Source organism: Brachionichthys hirsutus, chromosome 23, assembly GCF_040956055.1.
Source record: "Brachionichthys hirsutus isolate HB-005 chromosome 23, CSIRO-AGI_Bhir_v1, whole genome shotgun sequence".
NCBI classification, from domain to species: domain Eukaryota; kingdom Metazoa; phylum Chordata; class Actinopteri; order Lophiiformes; family Brachionichthyidae; genus Brachionichthys; species Brachionichthys hirsutus.
Window position 1 is genome coordinate 7,489,922 of NC_090919.1, and position 22,206 is coordinate 7,512,127.

Below are 22,206 nucleotides of genomic sequence, written 5' to 3' on the forward strand. Positions count from 1 at the left end.
ACATCAGCGGTGAGGGACACAGGTCCAGGTTCTGCAGCACTACGGACAGAAGGACCTGAACGAGAGAGAGGGACAAACAGCGGGAGAGCAAGAACAAGACTACAGGAAGAGAGAGAGATTACTGACATATATTTATAACATGAATAACCAGATAAAGGGGGAGGAGCTCAGTGTGTCATGATGTTAAGCCACCAGTGCTGCCTAATGACAGCATATTGATTATATTGATTACTGCATCGATTAGTTATAAGCTTTGTTAAAAAGGAAAGTCTTTAGTCTACTCTTGAATATAGAGATGGTGTCTGTCTCACGAACCAATCAGGGAGCCGATTCCACAATAAAGGAGCTTGATAACTGAAAGCTCCGCCCCCCTGTCTGCTCTTGGAAATTTTTGGAACCACGAGCAGGCCAGCATTTTGGGACCGCAGGGTTCTAGTGGGGCAATACGGGATAATCATCTCTGTAAGGTAAGGAGGGGCCTGGCCAGTGAGGGCTTTAAAAGTGAGTAGAAGGATTTTATATTCAATCCGTTCCCTAACAGGAAGCCAATGCAGAGACGCCAGAACAGGGGAAATGTGTTCTCTCAGTCTGGTTCCTGTTAGAACACGAGCTGCTGCGTTCTGGATTAGCTGGAGATGTTTAATAGACCTTTTTGGGCAGCCGGACAGTAAGGAGTTGCAGTAGTCCAGTCTGGAAGTCACCAAAGCATGGACTATTTTTTCTGCATCTTTTCGGGTTAGTAGGTGCCTGACCGTTGAAATATTCCGAAGGTGAAAGAACGCAGTCCTTGAAATATGCTTTATCTGGGACTGAAAGGACAGGTCCTGATCAAAGATTACCCCCAGATTCTTGGCAGTGGTGCTGGTGGACACTGAGACACCATCGAGTTCAACTACAACACTAGAACAAACATTTCTGAGATGCTTTGGCCCAAGAACCAGAACCTCAGTTTTATTTAGATTTAATAACAGGAAGTTCTCGGTCATCCAGGAGTTAATGTCCTTAAGGCACGTCTGAAGTCTAACCAACTGATCGACTTTGTCTGGCTGAACTGACAGGTACAATTGAGTATCGTCTGCATAGCAGTGGAAATTTATGCTATGTTTCTTAATAATGTTACCTAAGGGAAGCATATACAGCGTGAACAGAACAGGTCCAAGCACTGAACCCTGTGGAACTCCATATTTAACTTCAGTGTACGTAGAAGATTCATCATGAACACGTACAAACTGAAATCTATCAGATAAATATGATCTAAACCAGTTCAATGCAGATCCTCCAACACCAACAGATTGTTCCAGCCTCTGTAACAGAATCTGATGATCTATTGTGTCAAAGGCTGCACTGAGATCTAATAAAATAAGCACAGAGACAAGTCCATTATCAGACGCTATTAAAGGTCATTGGTGACTTTAACTAATGCTGTCTCTGTGCTATGATGAGCTCTGAAACACGACTGGAAAACCTCAAATAACTGATTGTCTTGTAAGAAATCACACAGCTGACTGGAAACTGCTTTCTCTAGAAGCTTTGGTGGTCCTGCCTGGCTCTAGAGAAGAGTTGGGTGAGACAGGGAGGTCCTGCCTGGCTCGAGAGAGGAGGAGGGTGATACTGGATGGCCCTGCCTGGGTTTAGAGATAAGGAGGGTGAGACAGGTTGGCCCTTCCTGGCTCTAGAGATGAGTTGGGTGAGACAGGATGGCCCTGCATGGCTCTAGAGATGAGTGGGGTGAGACAGGATGGTCCTGCCTGGCTCTTGAGATGTGGAGGGTGAGACAGGATGGCCCTGCATGGCTCTAGAGATGAGTGGGGTGAGACAGGATGGTCCTGCCTGGATCTAGAGATGAGTGGGGTGAGACAGGATGGTCCTGCCTGGCTCTTGAGATGTGGAGGGTGAGACAGGATGGCCCTGCATGGCTCTAGAGATGAGTGGGGTGAGACAGGATGGTCTCGACCGGTCTGGATCAAAAATCCGGAGTCCACCCTGTCCCAGACCGAGACAAGACCGAGACCCTTAAAAAGTGGTCTCAAGACCAAGACTGGAGAACTCCACAGTAGTACTGAAATCCAACTGTTGTTCTTCTCTCCTCCTCCTTCCTCACCCCTCCCTCACCCTTCATCCTTTTGCCTCTCCATGCAGCCTTGCACTGTCCTCCCAACAGCTCCTACTCCTTATGTGTGAGCTCCTGTCCAGAGACATGTCTCGCTGTGGTGGGACCGCCTGGCTGTGAGGATGTTTGTGTGGAGGGTTGTGAGTGTGACTCCGGCTTCATCCTCAGCAACGACAAGTGTGTAACACTGAAAGACTGCGGCTGTGCTGATGCCAGCGGATCCTATCATCCTGTAAGTGCCAACAACTGGCTGTACGTTCCGATTGGGCAGCTGTGGCTCGGTGGTAGAAGTGTCATCCATCCATCCATCAGGTGGTCTGTGTTCTGTTCTTTTACCTGAGTCAGAAACGGCTCAAAAAGCTTCCAAAGCAATGTTGGAAATACACCAAAGTCAAAGATGAACATAGAAATGAGCAGTGAGCAGAAAGGAAAGATTCGACATAGCTAAGAGCCTGCATTTCAATCAGGTAGAGAAATGCTCCTGCAAATATTCCAGAAACATTTGTCCTACTACAATCAGGTGAAAGTATTCACAAAGAGGGAAGTGATCAATTATGGCAGAGATGCATTGCAAAGCTGTTAGGGATAAAGTCTCTAACATTGTGATATTAACTTACAAACGCATCGAAATGAATCAGGCAGAGGCAGGGATTCTTTCTCTCTGACGCAGCCAAGACCGACTGGTCTGGCGCGCTCCTCAAAACCAACTACCGTTCCGCTTTCCAGAACATGTTTATTTATCACCTTCGTAGCTCCACCTCTTGACCCAGTGACATCACAATACTTTAAGAGCACAAACATCGCTGCCCACCAGATGGGACTGTTCTGCACCTAACAGTTACATTAAACAATTGAAAATGAGCAAATTAACCCTATCATTCCCTCCTGTATTTTCATTGTAAAACTGTAACATTCTTCTGGTTTCTACAAAACATTCAGTGTTAACTAAACATGCTTGAACTAAACTACCAGAAAACAATCATAGAACAAAATCAATACAATCAAAATCAATACCTGAGTTCTTACATTCATGACCTGACCTGAATCAGGGAGGAAGGCGAAAAACCCGTATTTTGCATAATTCTTCTTCAAATCCAAACTTCTTTCAGACGGGAAAATTCCTTCCAGATCCAGCCGGCAGCTGCGATCATCTCACAGACCCCCAATCCAGGCATTTTAACAATCTTCCTAATACAATGTCAAACATCTCATTCATCGTCAACAAGGAAAACAAACATGAAAAAACATAAATTCAAATCAGTACAAAAACAATCAACATTCATTTCCACAATCCAAATGTTACTGTCAAACCCTTTATTCACAAATCCTACGTTAGAGCATTACGGATATTTCTCCTAGTTTGAATTACTTTAACATTTTACCAGCATCATCTTCTCTACACTGAAATTTGAAAACAGTGACATGATTATTTTATCTTTATTGCTCCAAAGTCTTAACACATCTGGAACATTCTGAACTCCAAATTAAATTATTACAATGTCTATATTATGGATGGATAATCATAACAATCTCTTACTGTCTTATTAACTCAACTTGTCACTATAATTTAGCTACTTTTACTTACTCTAATGCTATCAAAAGTCATATGCTTATACACTTTTACGTTGTTGTAGACTTATTACTTCTATTTTAGTATAATTGTTAACCTATCTTTCTATTAATTTCATGCCTATTGGAATATCAAATAGCAATGGTTTAGTTAAATTTAGTTTATGAATTTAAATCTACATCCTGCTCATTAGTGTTATTTGATCTATTTTAGGATTCTAATTGCATCGTACGCTTCTCCACTTAATCATAAATTACTGACAGTTGCAATTAATATAGTATAACGATACCAGGTGTTGGTTAACTACTCCTATGAAACTCTCCTAATCTGCATAGATTACTTTATGACGTTCTTCTAGTCACACATCTCTAAACAAACATTCAAACAGATTACACTTTGGAATATGCAAACTGTTCTTGGTGTTAGGTCAGTCTCGTTCTCGTTCCTTGTCCATCAGCAAATCTTCTTGAAGAGTGATTCAGCTTCACTGTCAGTGTTCTTGTCCTGCGTTACACTGTGAGGGTCTCTTCCTCACGGATCTTAAAATGAGTGTGATTCAATCTCTCACCACCTCTCTCTGATCAGACTTCCTGTCTGCATCTCTGGATCAGTTTGGCAAGAGTCGTTTCCTCCTGCAGTGCAACGGATGGATTCAGGAAGAACTCTGGATGTTCACGTCTCGTTGGTGTCGTCAGCATGACCCTGAGTGGTCCTCCGTTCCTCGGTCTGGACCGTCTGCTGCTTCCTGATGGTTTCCATGAAGACGCCAACACCAAACACGCTCTGTAGATTCGCCCTCCTGTCGGGACAAAGAAAAACTTCGGCAGATCATTTGCTCTCTGGACATCGTTCAGAAAAAGTGTGCTTCATCTATTCACTCAACGCTTCCTCTTCACTTCTTCTCTTCACCAAATCGATGTACTGCATCCATGGCTTTTGGTTTCTTCCGTGCATTGGCCAAACCTCATCCTAGCCTTCTCTACACTAGCCTAGCGCTCTGATATACAGTGACATCTGATCTGCGTGTTGTTTCACATCTTACCACCTGATTCACAAAATCATTACCGTTATAACTAGTTATTATGGCTACTGGAACAGCATTTAGTGATTCTACACATATATACAGCAAACAATTTTTTTTTTTTTTTTTTAGTATTATTTTTATTCTTCCAGAGTAATTATTGATTTAATTACTGCTGTGCAATCCCTCCTGTTTGAACTATGAAAGTTTTCCATGGTTCAAACTTGCTTCCATTAGTAAATCTAGTCTACTCTATTAGCATTAGTCTAACTTGTTCAATGTCTCAAAATAATTCCTACTCTTACATCACATTCACAACATATTATATACATCACTCAATTTGGGATGAAATAAGTTCAAAAGAGTTTCCATGTGCCTCTCACCCTATGCTTGTCTGAGATGCTCCTATTGAGGGCGCCATGTGTTGGCTGGAAGGTTCATCGCCTCCAGTCCGTCAGGCATCTCCTCTGCTGTTACTTGTCTGAGATGTTCCTTCGACCGTACAGCGCTTCCGTCGGCTGTCGTTTCTGCATCACAGCTTAGCAGTCTCCTCTGGTGTTCCTGGAGCTGTTATCGGCATTTGCAACTCAGAACAAAACACATTTCTTTATTGACACACGATAAAAGCTTTGAACCTCTTCCTTCCTTCATTTCACGTTTCACTATTGAGAACCCATATGTTGACAGAGAGTTTATCTGCTCCCAGTCCAGTCCGGGATCCCTCCTGCTATGGTAGAAAAAGCAATAGCATTAAATTTACATGTTATATTCACAAATGTCAAGTTCCCAATTCACATCTGAATTGATTCAAGTCTGTCTCTAGTCGTCTCATCTTCCTTCAGTCTGAAGTCAGTCTTTAACCTCTTTATCTGTCTTGTACCGTAGTCAAAAGTCTCTTTAGATGTGTGCGTGTGTTTGTGCAATTACCTGTCTGCCGTTGAATCATCAATTATTTTAGATTTTATTTAGATCCTGAGATTACCTTAGTTTTTAATCTAATTAAACTGTCTGTCTGCAGCTTCTGCCAGAGATTCTCCCTGCAGTCAGCCTTTGTTCTTGATGACTCCCTATGGCTCGCATTCCACAGAGTCATAAAAGTGGGGGGATGATCTGGTACATCCCCATTCCTGTGTTTAGCTGAGCAAATGGTGGGGGTCGAACGGCTTCAAACGTGTCCCAAGACCGAGCGGACGTGAGAGGGCCCTTCTCACCTCCACTCAGCCATAAAAAGACAGGCATTCAGCCAGTCGTCCTCCTTGAACCCACCATTTTGTGATTTTACCTCCACTATGCTGATCTGGGGTTTTCTTAAAAGGCATTAGATATTTTATTTTTATTTATTTTTAATTCTGTGCAAGCACTTTGATCTTGTCTTGGTCGCCATCCTGGCGCTGTGGCCTGCCTGTGGCCTCCATGCAGCGTCATCCGATGCCATGTGGCATGTCTTTGGCTCTTGTCTGTCTTCACCATCCAGCATTCCTTTGTCTCCTCTTTTTTTTCTCCTCAGCTTCATCTTCTTACATCTCCGTCAACCTTCTTTGTGTCTTCCAAAACTTTCTCAAACAAAAGGGTGTCTCCAGAAACATCCGCATATCAATGGCTGTGCCGTAGAGTTTAGCTACGCTCTCACAGCACAGACATGGCTGCAGAGACGTGGTTCTGTCATGCTAATTTGGAATTCACAAAGACTTTTTCTGCTTCAAGTCTCCATTTTGTTGTTGTCCTGGTCTCCATCTTGGAGCTGCCATGTGGTCTCAGCATTCCGTTTCTCCATGTTGCTCCTTTGTCTCTTCTGAAACGCTCAAAACAATCTTTACACATCATATTTCTTACATGTTACATTTCCAACACACACCACATTCTGGTTTCTTTTCCTCAACTTAGCTGTTCTTCTACACATCCTCAATACTTTCCGTATACTCAACGGTTTCTGCTTCTTCCTTCTGACGTTCTTCTCCACTTCATCCAAGCGACCTTCTCAATCCTCCTTAAATCTCCTCCATCATTAAACATCCTCTCGTACTTTAATTACCAAAACATCACCTTTACCTTCTCTGCTAGAAATAATCTATTTACAAACAATCTACCTTCCTAGATGTCTATTTTCAACTGGGAAAGATATCCCCCCTTGCACGAATGTCCAGTTGAGGTCTGCAGAACTCACTGAGACATTCTGCAACCCAAGCTATCCTGTTGCTTACGATTTTTATTTTAAAGTTTTTTAGCATGCTGTTTTATGTTACAGTTCCCCATGTGCTCCTCTGCTTAGGCACCATTCAAGCATCCATACATACACACGTTACTTGTCGTTACATTCAATGGCCATGCTCGATTTAGGACTCGTTCTACGCGGCCCAAGGCTTATTATACTTTAATAACCTGCTTCCTGCCTGCCTGTTTTTAGAGCAGGGGGATTAAGAAGAATCCGCTTCCTGCCTGCTCTAAGAACAGTCGAGATTTATGACCGCTACGGATCAAAGGCTTATTCGCTGATAATCCGGATTTAAGAAATCTACACCGATTTCTATGGCTAGCGTAAACGCCACCAGTTTTAGGATCTATGGACCCAAGGGATATTCGATGATAACCTAATTACTCTTCCACAGATAACGTTTAAGACGAAACCCATCTATGTAATCGACAAGCACGCGCGCGCGACCTCCATTCTCACTCATTCACACACATAAACATCTTAAATCCTTACTTACCTTCGTCCATCGATGCGTATTTCCCGCTGTTCTTCCGTCACACGGATCTCCCGTCGGACCGAAACGTGAATGGGGCCTTCTCCGAGGACCCGCTGCATTGTCGACTGTCCATTGCCATGCCAGCGCAAAAACCGCGTGCGTCCGCGCTCCGGCCGCACGTTCCGGTCCGTGGATTTACGTGATATTGGATTCGCGGCTCGAGGACCAATAAATGTTAGGGATAAAGTCTCTAACATTGTGATATTAACTTACAAACGCATCGAAATGAATCAGGCAGAGGCAGGGATTCTTTTTCTCTCTCGCAGCCAAGACCGACTGGTCTGGCGCGCTCCTCAAAACCAACTACCGTTCCGCTTTCCGGAACATGTTTATTTATTACCTTTGTAGCTCCACCTCTTGACCCAGTGACATCACAATACTTTTAGGGCGCAAACATCGCTGCCCACCAGATGGGACTGTTCTGCACCTAACAGTTACATTAAACAATTGAAAATGAGCAAATTAACCCTATCAAAAGCAAATCCTCAAATCTTGTCCTGTTTCTACTAAGAGTTCAGTCACTCTGCCGCATCACAAATAGCCAGAAACAAGAGCCCAAAGACTGGGCCAGTCACGGACATGGGGGTCTCAATCAGCTCGGACACTTCTGATTGGCCAAAGCTTGAATGGCCGTTAGTGCTCCTCCTTCACCTTCATGGCTGATCACTACGGACAGACGGGATCAATAATGGCCTGGGAATTTGTCCCAGGTCAGCCCAGCCCTATTGTGCTGCTTTGTTGTTCTCCGAGGAAACTCCTGATTGAGTGTGTGTTCACCTGTTCACCAGTTCACTCGTGTGTGTTTGTGTGTGTTTGTCAGGCTGGTGATCACTGGTACTTGGAGGGTTGTGAGCAGAAGTGTTTGTGTCACAGTGGAGGTTTGATTCAGTGTCACAACAGCAGCTGCAATCCAACCACTGAGAGCTGCCAGTTACAAGATGGACAATATGAATGTCTCCCTCTTCCAACACCGAAACCATCTCCTGGACCAACCACACCAGAACCATCAACCCCTACACCAACCACACCAGAACCATCAACTCCTGGACCAACAACACCAGAACCATCAACTCCTGGACCAACCACACCAGAACCATCAACTCCTGGACCAACCACACCAGAACCATCAACTCCTGCACCAACCACACCAAATCCATCAACTCCTGCACCAACCACACCAAAACCAACAACAAGTATATCAGTCATATTTAATACTGCTTTCTTTCTCATTCATACCATAATAATTTAATCCATCCATCCATCCATTTTCATCCGCTTATCCGGGGCCGGGTCCCCGGGGCAGCAGCCTAAGCAGGGCAGACCAGAATTCCCTCTCCCTGGCCACTTCTTCCAGCTCATCCGGGGGGTTCCTGAGGTATTCCCAGGCCAGCCGAGAGACATGGTCTCTCCAGCGTGTCCTGGGTCTTCCCCGTGGTCTCCTCCCGGTGGGACGTGCCCTGAACACCTCCATAGGGAGGCGTCGAGACGGCATCCTGACTAGGTGCCCGAGCCTCCTCATCTGGCTCCTCTCAACGCGGAGGAGCAGCGGCTCTACTCCGAGCTCCTCCCGGATGACTGAGCTTCTCACCCTATCGCTAAGGGAGAGCCCAGCCCCCCTACGGAGGAAGCTCATTTCAGCCGCTTGTACCCGCAATCTTGTTCTTTCGGTCACTACCCAAAGCTCGTGACCACAGGTGAGGGTAGGAACGGAGATCGACCGGTAAATCGAGAGCTTTGCCTTTCGGCTCAGCTCTCTCTTCACCATGACGGATCTGTGCAGAGTCCGCATCACTGCAGACGCTGCACCGATCCGTCTGTCGATCTCCTGCTCCATCCTTCCCTCACTCGTGAACAAGACCCCGAGGTACTGGAACTCCTCCACTTGGGGTAGGATCTCCTCTTTTCCAGCTGAGAACCATAGCCTCGGATTTAGAGGTGCTGATTCTCATCCCGGCCGCTTCACACGCAGCTGCGAACTGATCCAGTGAGAGCTGGATCACTTATTACTCCCCAGCTCGGTGCCTGTATATTGGAGTTTTCCACCATAAACGAGAGGATAGCCTCCCGGCACCTTCGGGTGGGCGGATGGATCCTGGCTGTTGTTTGTGCCTATGGTCCGAACAGAAGTTCAGAGTATCCACCATTTTGGAGTCCTTGGAGGGGGTCCTGGAGATTGCTCCTTCTTGGATTCCCTCGTCCTATTGGGGTACACCCCCTCCACGACCTGGTGGGGCGTGATTGAGAGGAATGGCCCCACTGATCAGAACCCGAGTGGTGTTTTGTTATTGGACTTCTGTGCTCGTCACAGACTGTCCAAACACCATGTTCAAGCATAAGGGTGTCCACATGTGCACTTGGCACCAGGACGCCCTAGGCCGCAGTTCCATGATCGACCTTGTAGTCGTATCGCCGGACTTGCGGCCTCATGTCTTGGACAGTCGGGCGAAGAGAGGGGCGGAGCTGTCAACCGATCACCACCTGGTGGTGAGTCAACACTGACGGTGGGGGAGGATGCCGGACAGACCCGGCAGGCCCAAACGTATTGTGAGGGTCTGTTGGGAACGTCTGGCAGAATCTCTTGTCAGAAGGAGTCTTAGCCCCCACCTCCGGGAGAGCTTCGACCATGTCCCGGGGGACATTGAGTCCGAGTGGACCATGTTCCGTGCCTCCATTGTCGAGGCGGCTGGTCGGTGCTGTGGCCGTAAGGTGGTCGGTGCCCCTCGTGGGGGCAATACCCGAACCTCTTGGTGGACTCTGGTGGTGAGGGATGCCGTCAAGCTGAAGGAGGAGTCCTATCAGGCCTTTTTGGCCTGTGGGACTCCGGAGGCAGCAGACAGGTACCGACAGACCAAGCAGCGTGCAGCTACCGCGGTTGCTGAGGCAAGAATCCAGGTGTGGGCGGAGTTGGGTGAAAAAAAGCAGAAAAGAAAAAAAACAACGTCTTTTTAACCCTTTCAACATATTCCTTTCCTCTTTCCAGAGCCATGTCCTCCCGACTCAGACTATATAGACTGTGGTCCAGCTTGTATCCCCACCTGTATGGAACCTTCCACCAACTGCACTGGATCATGTATCAGTGGTTGCTTCTGCAAACCAGGGTTTGTCTTCAAAGGATGGCGCTGTGTGCCACTGGACAGATGTGGGTGTTTGGATGAGCACAATAATTATTATGAGGTCAGATGTCTTCTTTATTATCTCCATGTAAACCCAAACATCCACAAAAAACTGGGACACTAAGCAGAAAAGAAATGAGATCATTTTCAAAACCCTAAAAGCACACAGCAGCACAATGATGACCGATCAATGGTTGAAAGTGAAGCGAAGTGGAGTTGGACCTCGAAAGCTGAAGTCCATTATCAGCTAAGGATAGAAAGCGTTCCACGTTAAAATGACAGCAGTTGTTCTCTGCAGTTCCCAAACTCTTGCCACAGAGGGAAGCATGACCCTTTCCTGACTTTAGAAGGCAGCAAATTATAATTAGGAGGTTACAATTCCCCAAAGGTTTTTATGTTTCTGTCTCAACATTGCAATAGTCACTCTTTGCTTTTTTAAATGAATTGCAGGGTTTACATATCATGGCAACTGTTTTCATTTAAGTATAAGAGCGTCCAATCCTTTTGGGGGGGAATGGAGATGTTCCTACATTACTGCCTGACAGAAATGACTAGGACCAGAGTCCTGGTCGCATTCGGGACACTGACGACGACTTCCTGTGTTTCAGCCTGGGGAGATTGTATTTGGTCACGGCTGTTCAACGATGTGCCGCTGTGCCGGGAACTACACTTTGGAATGTGTTGATAACTCCTGTGAGCCCTTTGAAGAGTGTCGAGACGTCAATGGTGTCTCAGGCTGCTATCTTAAAGGTAACACTGTCTTGCTCATTTTTAAGGCCCGGTGGTCGAGGCAGCTCCAAACGTTCTGCGACGTCGTGGAAAGAGTAGAAATGTTTCATTTTGCTTCAACAGTCTTCATTTCATTCCAAGTGCTGCTGCGGGGCAATGTTGTAAAGACGACTGGCCGAAGCAGGGCTCTCCTCGTCTTTAACTAGCGAGACACACTGTGTGGAACTCATTGATGCAGTTTATCATGGATGTCCCTGCAGATTCATCCACATGCATAGCAACTAGTGACCCCCACTACACCAGCTTTGACAAACGCAGCTACAGCTTCATGGGCAACTGCAGCTATTTGATGTCATCAGCCTGCAATGCAACAACGCTGCCCTACTTTGAGGTTCATGCAGACAATGAAAACCGCTATAACGCGGAGAGCATCTCCTACGTGAAGGCTGCACATGTTCATGTGCAGGCGGTGACGGTATCCATTCTGAGAGGTGGCACTGTGCAGGTAAGAAACGAGATGATGATGATGGGACGAGTTGAACATGCTTGTAGCTTGGTGGCTGTCGGTCAAACGTTCTGCAGGGACAGATTTGAAACACATTGCTGCCTCCCCCATTAGGTGAACGGGACCAAGGTAAACCTGCCACTGACTCCAGCCCCCGGAGTCTCAGTGTTCAAGTCAGGACGGTTCTACACTGTGGCCGCCCAATTTGGTTTGACTGTTCGCTACGATGGAAACCATTTCATGGACATCAAAGTGACCAGAGAGTGAGTGAGGACTGCTGTGCTCCTGGGAGACTGTCTCTATATCTCTAGATCTATGTAGATATATAGCGACAGCTTGGTGCTGGCTTCATTGGCCTTATTGTTGTAGTAGTACTAGTACTACTACAAAAGCATCAGAGTGTCTGCTGCAAGAGTTCTATGGGATGATTTAGAGCAACACTTCAACTGTTGAACTGATCGTTGAAATGTCGTGTTCAGATTGTTCCCAGCTGTGCTTTACTGAAAATATCTCTGTGGAGTAACTGAAACGACTTTGTTCAGTAAATGTTCTCAGGGTAACTCTGGTGGTTATTCCATGTACACTGTCTTTCTTAGCTACCAGAACAAGCTGTGTGGGCTGTGTGGAGACTACAATGGAGACACCGACAACGACTTCCGTAAACCAGATGGATCACTTGCCAGCAATGCCAAGGACTTTGGACAAAGCTGGAACACTGACGCTGGGTTAGTAGCAGATGTTGCTTCCTGCACACGCCCACATGTTACACGCTACACAAAACATGAGCTTACATTCCAGGAGTGTATTCCCAGGAATGTGGAGAGGTGATTAGTTGATTTTTAGGAGGATATGGATCACGTACATTTTGGAATGTACTTGAAATATTATAATCTGGATTAAAGGTGAATTCTATGAAGCTCTGTCGGTGGCTGGAGAAGTTATTATCCCCCAACTACGATCAATAACCAAAAGTTGTCTGTGGTGGCAGGTGTAACTACAACCCCAACACCACCATCCCTGTGTGCCACGAGGAAGAACTGTATGAGAGCTCCGGATACTGTGGCATGCTGCTGGATCCATCAGGTCCTTTTGCCGTGTGCCACCCCAGAGTCAACCCCAACGTAAGGCAGCACACACACATTTACACACAGTCGCTGTTTCCATGGCACCTTTGCAGTCGGCTTGAGCCACAGCCTGTGTCCTTCTCTGAGTCTGCTTCTGTTGAAACGTTGACTTTCACTCACTTTTCTGAAGCAACAAATGTGAAAAAGAGGAGCCCAAAGTTTCGTTAGTGTTTCTGATGAAGATGGAATGAATATTGTAACTGACCAAATGAAATGTGTCTTTTCAGAGTTACTTCAGAGATTGTGTCTTTGATTTGTGTGCGCTGGACGGAGCCCAGCCTATACTGTGTGAAGCCGTTGAAGCCTACGTGAATGAGTGCCAGGACCGAGGGGTCAACATTGGACCCTGGAGAAATGAAACATTTTGTCGTGAGTGTCTATGAAAGGAAGGAAGGCACTGAGAACGGGCCTAAAGCAATTTCAGAGAGCTGAAGGGAATGAAATGATTCCCCCCCCCCCCCAGTGGTTTGAGGAGGTCCTGGAAGTCACGGAATTCAGCGATGCTTATCGATGCAACATGTTCTTCCAACTAGACGTTCATTTCACGCTGCTTTTGAAGCAGCTGCACCTGAAGAACTGAACTTCTGTTGAATGGCTGCATTTCCACTGAGTTTAGATTTAGATTTCTACACTTGAATGACAATCTTGTATTTCCTATAGCTACAAAAGTTATACTTAAACAAGATTTATTGAAGTCAGATTGATAATCTGGAGTGAGATTATCGCTTCCCTACTCATGACTAAATTCTCTGTCCCATCCACTTCTAGCTATAACCTGCCCCCCAAACAGCCACTACAGTCCCTGTGCAGACCCCTGCCAGGAGACTTGTACTGGGACACCGCCCTCCTGCAGTGGACCTTGCTCAGAGGCCTGTGTGTGTGACCCCGGCTATGTCCTGAGTGCTGGGAAATGTGTCCAGAGCCATTCTTGCGGCTGCCAACACAAAGGCCAGTATTTTGAGGTACGGTGAAGTTGGTCTGATGGGCTATCATTTGGTGCTGCAATCATTCAGTCACACCCGGCGCTACACGCCCCCTCTGTCAAGGACGCGGAACAGATGGGTTTAATCCAGAAAAGAGGTTCGGTGCACAGAAAACAGGCCACGCTGGCAAAGGGACCCAAATCGTAAGGCAAAAGGCGAGGTCAAAAAGCAGGCAAAGGTTCAGGAAAGAGACCATGGCTACGGCGTGAGAAAAAGGCTGGACCGTAACTGTGAGCTTCAACAAACTGGCCGAGGACTGAAGACAGAGGGAGGGAGAAGAAGGCAGGGTGACGAAGGGAATGAGGAGCAGGTGTGACAACGAGAGGGAAGGAGGTCAGACACCGAAGACAGGAAATGGTGCAACACGTAACGGCGGGGCGTGGAAGCATCAAATCATACAAGGAACAAGCACCAACATGACCCCCCCAGACACCCTGCTATAAGACATGCTGGGAAAGGCACCCAGCTGTTCCCCAACACAGCACGACACCTCGTTCACTGAACCCCGCCTCCTTATTCAAGCTACATTCGTGTTTCTTCTTTGAATGTGTGTGTCAGCCTGGAGAGGAGTTCTACGTGGAAAACTGTAGCATCAGGTGTAGGTGTGACGCTCCCTTTATCACCTGCGCTGCCTCCGACTGTCCCCCATCACACGAATGTAAAGTCCAGGACGGGGAGCTGGGATGCTACCCCACTGGTGAGTTTACACCCACTGCATTGCAGCCATTCCTGAACTGGACATTTATTACTGACAGAACAAGATCAGGATCACAGGCACTCCTCTGCAGGAGTTTGACAGGAAGTGATGTAATACATTGTTCACACCTGAAATGATTTTCATTCATTCTCATCAGGGATACCTTTTCCTTTTTCACTGTGCAGTTAGTTCCATTGAAACGTTGAAATAACCACGACTTTGACAGAAGGGCAGTCAGAATATGTAGCGTCTCTCAGGACAACCCAAACATTCTGCCATCATCTTTGTGACTAAATGTATGTTCAACGGGGATTTGAACCTGTGACCTTCTTGGCCCAGGTTTGGGTTCGGGTAGATCGGTACTTCCTGCATGATGGTAGCAGATCAGATGATGATGAATATATTTATTAGATAGAATGTTAGATTACAAGTACAATAGTATGTATTACAGTACAAGTACAGTAAACAGTAGCGTGTATTACAGTACAAGTACAGTCAAACATCCTGTCTAAGAGGAGCATTTCTAAAAAGCCCTTGCGGTCTTGTTTCCGTTGAAAGTCCTTCGTACATAAATCATCGACAATTAACAATACCAATAAAATAAAAATAAATTACTCAATTGATGCAAAATAACAATAAAATAACAATAAATTAAAAAGACACATAATATGTACAACGTAGATGGACAAAAAAGGAGGGGGGGGGTTTGATCCGGAGTGAGTCGTGATGACTATCTCCGTTTCTGTCCCCCTGAAAGGTGTATTTTTAGGGCCTTTTTGAAGGAGGCCAAAGAGGTGCATGTTTTGAGGGGAGGAGTCAAACAGTTCCACCCTTAGGGGGCAGTATTGTAAAAAGATGATTTACCCATGTTAGTCCTATAGGAGGGGGTAATCAGGTTGTTGTTTGAGCTCCCTCTAGTGTTGTGGCTGTGGGTGTCACTAAATCTGTGGAGGTGTTTATTCAGGTATGCAGGGATTGAGGGGACTGAGGGCAGAGCTGCATTGACTATTTTAAATGCCAATCCCATTTTGAGTTGTTTAACCCTGTCTTCTACCCTGAGCCATTTTAGGCTAGCAAAATGTCCAGGAAGAAGGTGGGTCATGGGCCCCAGATTGAGGAGTAGCCCAATCAGTTTGTTTTGGGAGGTTTGGAGCCTGGTTTTCAGGGACATTTTGATGTTGGAATACCAGGAGGTGCTAGCATAGTCAAAAAATCAGAGGTGTATTTGACAAAGTCTGTGGCTTTCTGAAGACAGCGGGAGTTTTATAGTTCTTCCAGTGTGGGGAGAGGGCAGCCAATTCCATTCTGGGCTGTACTAATGACCTCTTGGAGTGACTTCCTCTGGGCCACCGTGCAGCTGGTGTACCACACACACACACACACACACTCTCTGCAGAACAGCTGTAGACTGATTCCAGCAGTCTCTGTCTCGTGCTATTCTTCCTGAGCACCCAGGAAGTGTAGTCTCTGCTGGGCCTTCTTTATTAGCACAGAGGTGTTCACACTCCAGGTCAAGCCTCCTCCATGTTTACTCCCAGGAAGCGGAAGTCCGCCACCCTCTCCACCTCCTCCCTGCTGGCACACAATGGTGGAGTCCATTTAGTTTCTGCTGAAATCAATGTTTATTTCCTTTGCTGTGTTGAGCAGAAGATTATTACCACTGCCCCATCTGGTCAGCTACTTCACCCCAGCCCTGTATGCAGATTCATCCCTCCCAGAGATGTCAGCAAACGTCACTAGTGTGTTACTGTGATGTGTGCAGTCGTAGGTGTATGTGGTGTAGAGCAGGGGGCTTAGCACACAGCCTTGTGGGGTTCCCGTACCGAGGCTGGTGGCCGCAGATGTGTGCTTTTATGGCCAGGGGGATTATGGTGGAGGACTTCAGGCATGGTGGGACAAAGGACTGGGATAGGTTGCAGGTCCTTGTGAAGATTCCAACCAGCTGGTCTGCACAGTCCTTTAGCACTCGTCCCGGGACCCCGTTGGGTCCAGTGGACGCCCATGGGTTCACAGCCTGCAGTGTGCACCTCGCATCATGTTCCGTCAACGTGAGGCGTAAACTGTAAACTGCTTTTGACCGTGTAGTGGAGTGGAGGTGCTTCAGGGTGGTTCACCTCCAAGTGGGCAAACAAGCTATTCAGATGTTCTGCCAGTGAGTCACCGCCGTTAGCAACTCTGGGGTTGGTCCTGTAGTTGGTCAGGTGCTGGACTCCCTGCTGTACCTGGTTGCTGTTGTTGCTCTCCAGGTGGACCTTGATCCTCCTCCTGCAGTCAGACTTGGCCTCTCTGATGCTTCTCTTCAGAACTCTGTCCTCTCACCTGAAAGCGGTGTTTCTGACTCTTAACAGCTGCTGGACCTTCTGGGTCAACCAGGGCTTGTGGTTTGGGTCACTTCTTCATCTCCTCTATTTCCTTCACCAACACGCCCATTGAGGTCTGCTCCAATCAGAACTCTCTCTCTGCTAGGATGCTCTGAAGCACTTCATCTAAGTCAGTCCAGAACTTCTCCTTCTCCTCTAACTCACCTCCTACCTGTGGAGCGTAAGAACTTCTCCTTCTCCTCTAACTCACCTCCTACCTGTGGAGCGTAAGAACTTCTCCTTCTCCTTTAACTCACCTCCTACCTGTGGAGCGTAAGAACTTCTCCTTCTCCTCTAACTCACCTCCTACCTGTGGAGCGTAAGAACTTCTCCTTCTCCTCTAACTCACCTCCTACCTGTGGAGCGTAAGAACTTCTCCTTCTCCTCTAACTCACCTCCTACCTGTGGAGCGTAAGAACTTCTCCTTCTCCTCTAGAACACTCTGCACCAACTCCTCCTTCAAGATAACTCCTCCTCCATTCCTCTTTCCTCTCCTCTGTTATAAACAACTTGAATCCTGCTCCTCAGCTTCTAGCCTTGCTTTCTTTCCTCCTGGTCTCCTGGACACACATCCACCTTCCTCCTCCTCATCATCATGTCCACCAGCTCTCTAGCTTTTCCCGTCATCGTCCCAACATTCAGAGTCTCTACTCTCAGTCCTGAACTCTTCCATTCCCTCTTCTCTCGGTGCTGATGCACTCGTCTTCCTCGTCTCCTTCGTCTCTGTCTTTGACCCACAGTAATCCAGTGTCCAGAAGTGTCCCGTGGGTTAACAACGCTGCTAGCGGTCATTGTTAACCCGGGCCTCGTCTGATCTGGTATGACTTTCTTATTCAAGTTGATTTGGAATTGAACAAATTTGTCAAATCTTTACTCCGGATGCCGTTCCTGACGCATCTCTCTGCATTTATCTGGGCTTGGGACCGGCTCAAGGGAGAAACCGGCAATGCTACGTTAGCTCCAGCTAGCCGCACCACGAGGCTGCATTGTGTGACTAATAACAAAGGAATATCTTGTGTTATCTTATCTGTGGTGTTGTTCAAGCTGCTTGTCCCCCTGTCTCAGGCTCTCAGGACTGCGTGGTGTCTGGTGATCCTCACTACAACACGTTTGACAAGAAGTTCTACAGCTACATGGGATCATGTACCTACACACTAGCCAGAAGCTGCAAGAACAACACAGGTAGGAACACGTTTCATTCTTTCTTCTTCCTGACTTTGGTTCCACTGCACCGGAACAGATTTCCAGTGTTTTGGAATTCCTGTCAAGCACAGTTTTCTGCTCAAAAGGTATTTGTAGCAAGGAGAGGTATAAAGTAAGCCTGAAAATGAATCTATTGAACCACAGTGATGTTAAAATGTGTGGTGGTGATGTGGCTCCTGTCCAGGTCCTTGGTTCTCAGTGGAGGGAAAGAATGAAAACAGAGGATTGTCACATGTGTCCTACCTGAGAAAACTCTATGTGACTGTGGATGGGAACACTGTGACCCTGATGAAGGCCAGGAAGACACTGGTCAGTATGGGAAAGACTGGAACCAGTCCGCTCATGTTAAGCCCTTAAACAAAGGGAATAGTCGTGAGAAAGAGTGAAATAAAGCGCGACACAGCTTTGTCGTTCACTGTTTTTTTTGAATGAGGAAGAGAGCGCGCGCCTCCCCCTACCTAGACCCTGAGGCATTTCTAACCGATTACTGAACAATCGATCTATCTAATGTTTTGACTGCGCAGTCTCCCTCGACCTAAACACTGAGGCATTACCAACAGATCACTGAACAATTGATCCAATGCCCCGACTCCGCGTCCGTCCCCTCAGTCAGCTGACTGCAGAACCCCGCCCAACGCTGAAAAACATAAACAACCACAACAACATAAAACACTTCCAACCATATACCTGAGAGTCAGAACAGACATCCCGCCAGGACATTATTGTTTTTGTTTCGGTGACATAATCACCGGTCACACTCACACAGGTTCCATGCTTTCATCTCATTCTCATTCCTTGACTTTTATCTCCTGTAAAGTCGTAATTCTAGAAATCTATCCCCACTCCCCCCTCCCCTAATTCATTCCTGTTCCCATCTACTTGATCTGGATCAAACTGGTTTTCTCTGTCAGCACACAATGCCTGTCGGAAGAGTTGTAGGATGTGTCTGGGGCAAGGGAAGGAGGGAAATCCCTGCTGAGGGAAGGATGGCTGGATGGATCTTAATCTCTGTACCTGAACGCTCTTTTTACCTGGGCTCCTTGTTTACCTGTACCTCCCTGTCTTCTCTCTTGCAGGTGAATGGATTGCAGGTGTCCCTCCCTCACTCCCCCTCTCCTCTCCTCTCTCTCAGTCTTGCTGGTCAGTATGTCATCCTGCGGACGTCCTTTGGACTCCAAGTGCGCTGGGATGGAAATCATTATGCCCAGATCTCAGTACCGAGGTTGGTATCGAGGTTTGAGGTCTTGTTGCGTCACCCGATCACTGTCTGAATTGAATAATTGAATACCAAAGAGGTATATGATGTGAAAAATCCAGGTTCAGGTGAAGTTCAAAGGTCATGAAGAAAGGCTATCAATACATCCTCCCGTCATGTGTATTACGTTGGTTCTTCCTCTGATGATGCCCTGGCTAAGAAGAGCAGAGAAGACAAGCCGTTTCTGCATGCTCCTCTTTGCTTGTGGAATGACATTGAGGAGCTGAACAGGATTGTTTCAATTCTCCTCAGGACATTCCTCTACTTCTCTTAATCCAATATGCTCTCTGTCTTTGTCCCTTCAGCTCTTATTCCAACCAGACGTGTGGCCTTTGCGGTGACTATGATGGAAACCCAGACAATGACTTCACCAAACCAGATGGGACTCTGATAGGAAACGTCAATGACTTTGGGAACAGCTGGCAGACGGAGGAGGATGAGGATGCGTCGTGAGTTTACCTCGTCTCCTACAAACATATGATTGAGATACAAGCTACACCTGTTATACTGGTACTTAATACACACAGTGCACACGGACCAGATGGAGCACATATGATTCTTAGTCAAAGCATGTCGTTTTATGAAGACGTCTGACTGCTGTGCTCAGAATGAAGGTAGCTGTTTTCTGCTCTGGATGTATGCAGTGAGTGTGTATACCTGTCTGTCTGAATTCTTCCCGATTGTTTAAGAGGAATGAAAACATGGAATATGACCTGTGGTCACCCTGCTTGTTTTGGTCAGGTGTACCCCAGGGACCACACCTGACCCAGACTGTGACCCCACACTGGAGGCAGAGGTGGTGAAACCGGACAAATGTGGCAAGATAAAAGACCCCACCGGACCCTTCAGGTATAGAAAGAGACTTTTCTTTTCCCAGTTTGATCAGCTTACAGAGAATTCTACTGCGTCCTGACGTAGAACCAGAACCGCTTGTTAAAGTACAATGTGCAATCACAAACAATCTAGCTTTTTACATTTTATTTGACTCATGCATGAATGTGTATGATAATGATGCTACATTAACAATGCTACACAAGACATGTCCTATAATGTTGTCTGTAGTAAATAACATGAGGCAGTATTTAAATAAAATGAAGTTTGAGTATATTAAAGGGGTAAAACAATAACAATAGATCAATGTGGATAATATGGTATAATGACCATCTAAGTTGGGGCAGCCACCAATAAGCGTTTGTGTGTCTTCCAGGGACTGTATCAGTCTCGTGGAGCCCTCTCCATACTTCCAGAGCTGTGTGTATGACATGTGCCAGTACAACGGCACACAGCATGTACTGTGTGACCAGCTCCAGGCCTACACTGATGTCTGCCAGAGTGCAGGAGCCAAAGTCCACCAGTGGAGGACGCCAGACTTTTGCCGTGAGTACTCTAGCAGGACAATCGGTCTGCCATTTTCATCTCTGCTTCTGTTTGGCCCACAGGACGTCCTTATTGCATAAAGCATTTCCTTCAGGGCTTCTTTGGGAACACGACCATTTCTGAAGTTGGTCTCTCTGTCTGGGGATCGGGTCGCAGAGGCAGGATTCAATTCAATTCAATTCAATTCAATTCAATTCAATTCAGTTTTATTTATGTAGCGCCAGATCACGACATAAAGTCATCTCAAGGCACTTTACAGGATTAGCAGGGAAAGACCTGCAGGGAAACACAGAACCCAACTTGACCCACAAAAGCAACGGAGGCAAGGAAAAACTTCCCTTTAACGGGCAGAAACCTTGGACAGAACCTAGGCTCATGGTGGACGGCCATCTGTCTGGCCGGCTGGGTAGAGAGAGAGAGAGAGAGAGAGAGAGAATGGCAGGTCGGAGACGAGTCAAAAACAAGGAGATGGATAGGAAGTGATAGCGAGACAGAGCAGGAGCAGACAAAAATAAGATGCTAATGCTAGCGATATAAAGCTATAAATGCTAATGCTAGCGATATAAAGCTATAAATGCTAATGCTAGCAATGTAAAGCTATAAATGCTAATGCTAGCGATATAAAGCTATAAATGCTAATGCTAGCGATATAAAGCTATAAATGCTAATGCTAGCGATGTGGACATCAGTGGTGAGGGACACAGGTCCAGGTTCTGCAGCACCACGGACAGAAGGACCTGAACGAGAGAGAGGGACAAACAGAGGGAGAGAGAGAACAAGACTACAGGAAGAGAGAGAGATTACTGACATATATTTATAACATGAATAATCAGATAAAGGGGGAGGAGCTCAGTGTGTCATGATGTTAAGCCACCAATGCTGCCTAATGACAGCATATTGATTATACTGATTACTGCATTGATTAGTTATAAGCTTTGTTAAAAAGGAAAGTCTTTAATCTACTCTTGAACATAGAGATGGTGTCTGTCTCACGAACCAATCAGGGAGCCGATTCCACAATAAAGGAGCTTGATAACTGAAAGCTCCGCCCCCCTGTCTGCTCTTGGAAATTTTTGGAACCACGAGCAGGCCAGCATTTTGGGACCGCAGGGTTCTAGTGGGGCAATACGGGATAATCATCTCTGTAAGGTAAGGAGGGGCCTGGCCAGTGAGGGCTTTAAAAGTGAGTAGAAGGATTTTATATTCAATCCGTTCCCTAACAGGAAGCCAATGCAGAGACGCCAGAACAGGGGAAATGTGTTCTCTCAGTCTGGTTCCTGTTAGAACACGAGCTGCTGCATTCTGGATTAGCTGGAGATGTTTAATAGACCTTTTTGGGCAGCCGGACAGTAAGGAGTTGCAGTAGTCCAGTCTGGAAGTCACCAAAGCATGGACTATTTTTTCTGCATCTT

The 22,206-nt window shown here is 46.5% G+C and overlaps 1 protein-coding gene across 1 annotated transcript in view; it reads left to right on the top strand.

The window, feature by feature from the left end:
* The window catches only part of zanl (zonadhesin, like), a 123,384-nt gene that overhangs the window by 20,556 nt on the left and 80,622 nt on the right, over positions 1–22,206 (top strand). The window contains exons 24-40 of the mRNA XM_068756186.1: positions 2,140–2,362; positions 8,322–8,649; positions 10,431–10,622; positions 11,170–11,311; positions 11,551–11,795; positions 11,910–12,058; positions 12,392–12,520; positions 12,784–12,916; positions 13,147–13,288; positions 13,688–13,881; positions 14,461–14,599; positions 18,025–18,141; positions 18,347–18,471; positions 19,239–19,384; positions 19,723–19,866; positions 20,159–20,266; positions 20,625–20,794. Coding sequence (XP_068612287.1) covers positions 2,140–2,362; positions 8,322–8,649; positions 10,431–10,622; positions 11,170–11,311; positions 11,551–11,795; positions 11,910–12,058; positions 12,392–12,520; positions 12,784–12,916; positions 13,147–13,288; positions 13,688–13,881; positions 14,461–14,599; positions 18,025–18,141; positions 18,347–18,471; positions 19,239–19,384; positions 19,723–19,866; positions 20,159–20,266; positions 20,625–20,794 — 2,826 coding nt within the window. The remainder of the gene's footprint in view (positions 1–2,139; positions 2,363–8,321; positions 8,650–10,430; positions 10,623–11,169; positions 11,312–11,550; positions 11,796–11,909; positions 12,059–12,391; positions 12,521–12,783; positions 12,917–13,146; positions 13,289–13,687; positions 13,882–14,460; positions 14,600–18,024; positions 18,142–18,346; positions 18,472–19,238; positions 19,385–19,722; positions 19,867–20,158; positions 20,267–20,624; positions 20,795–22,206) is intronic.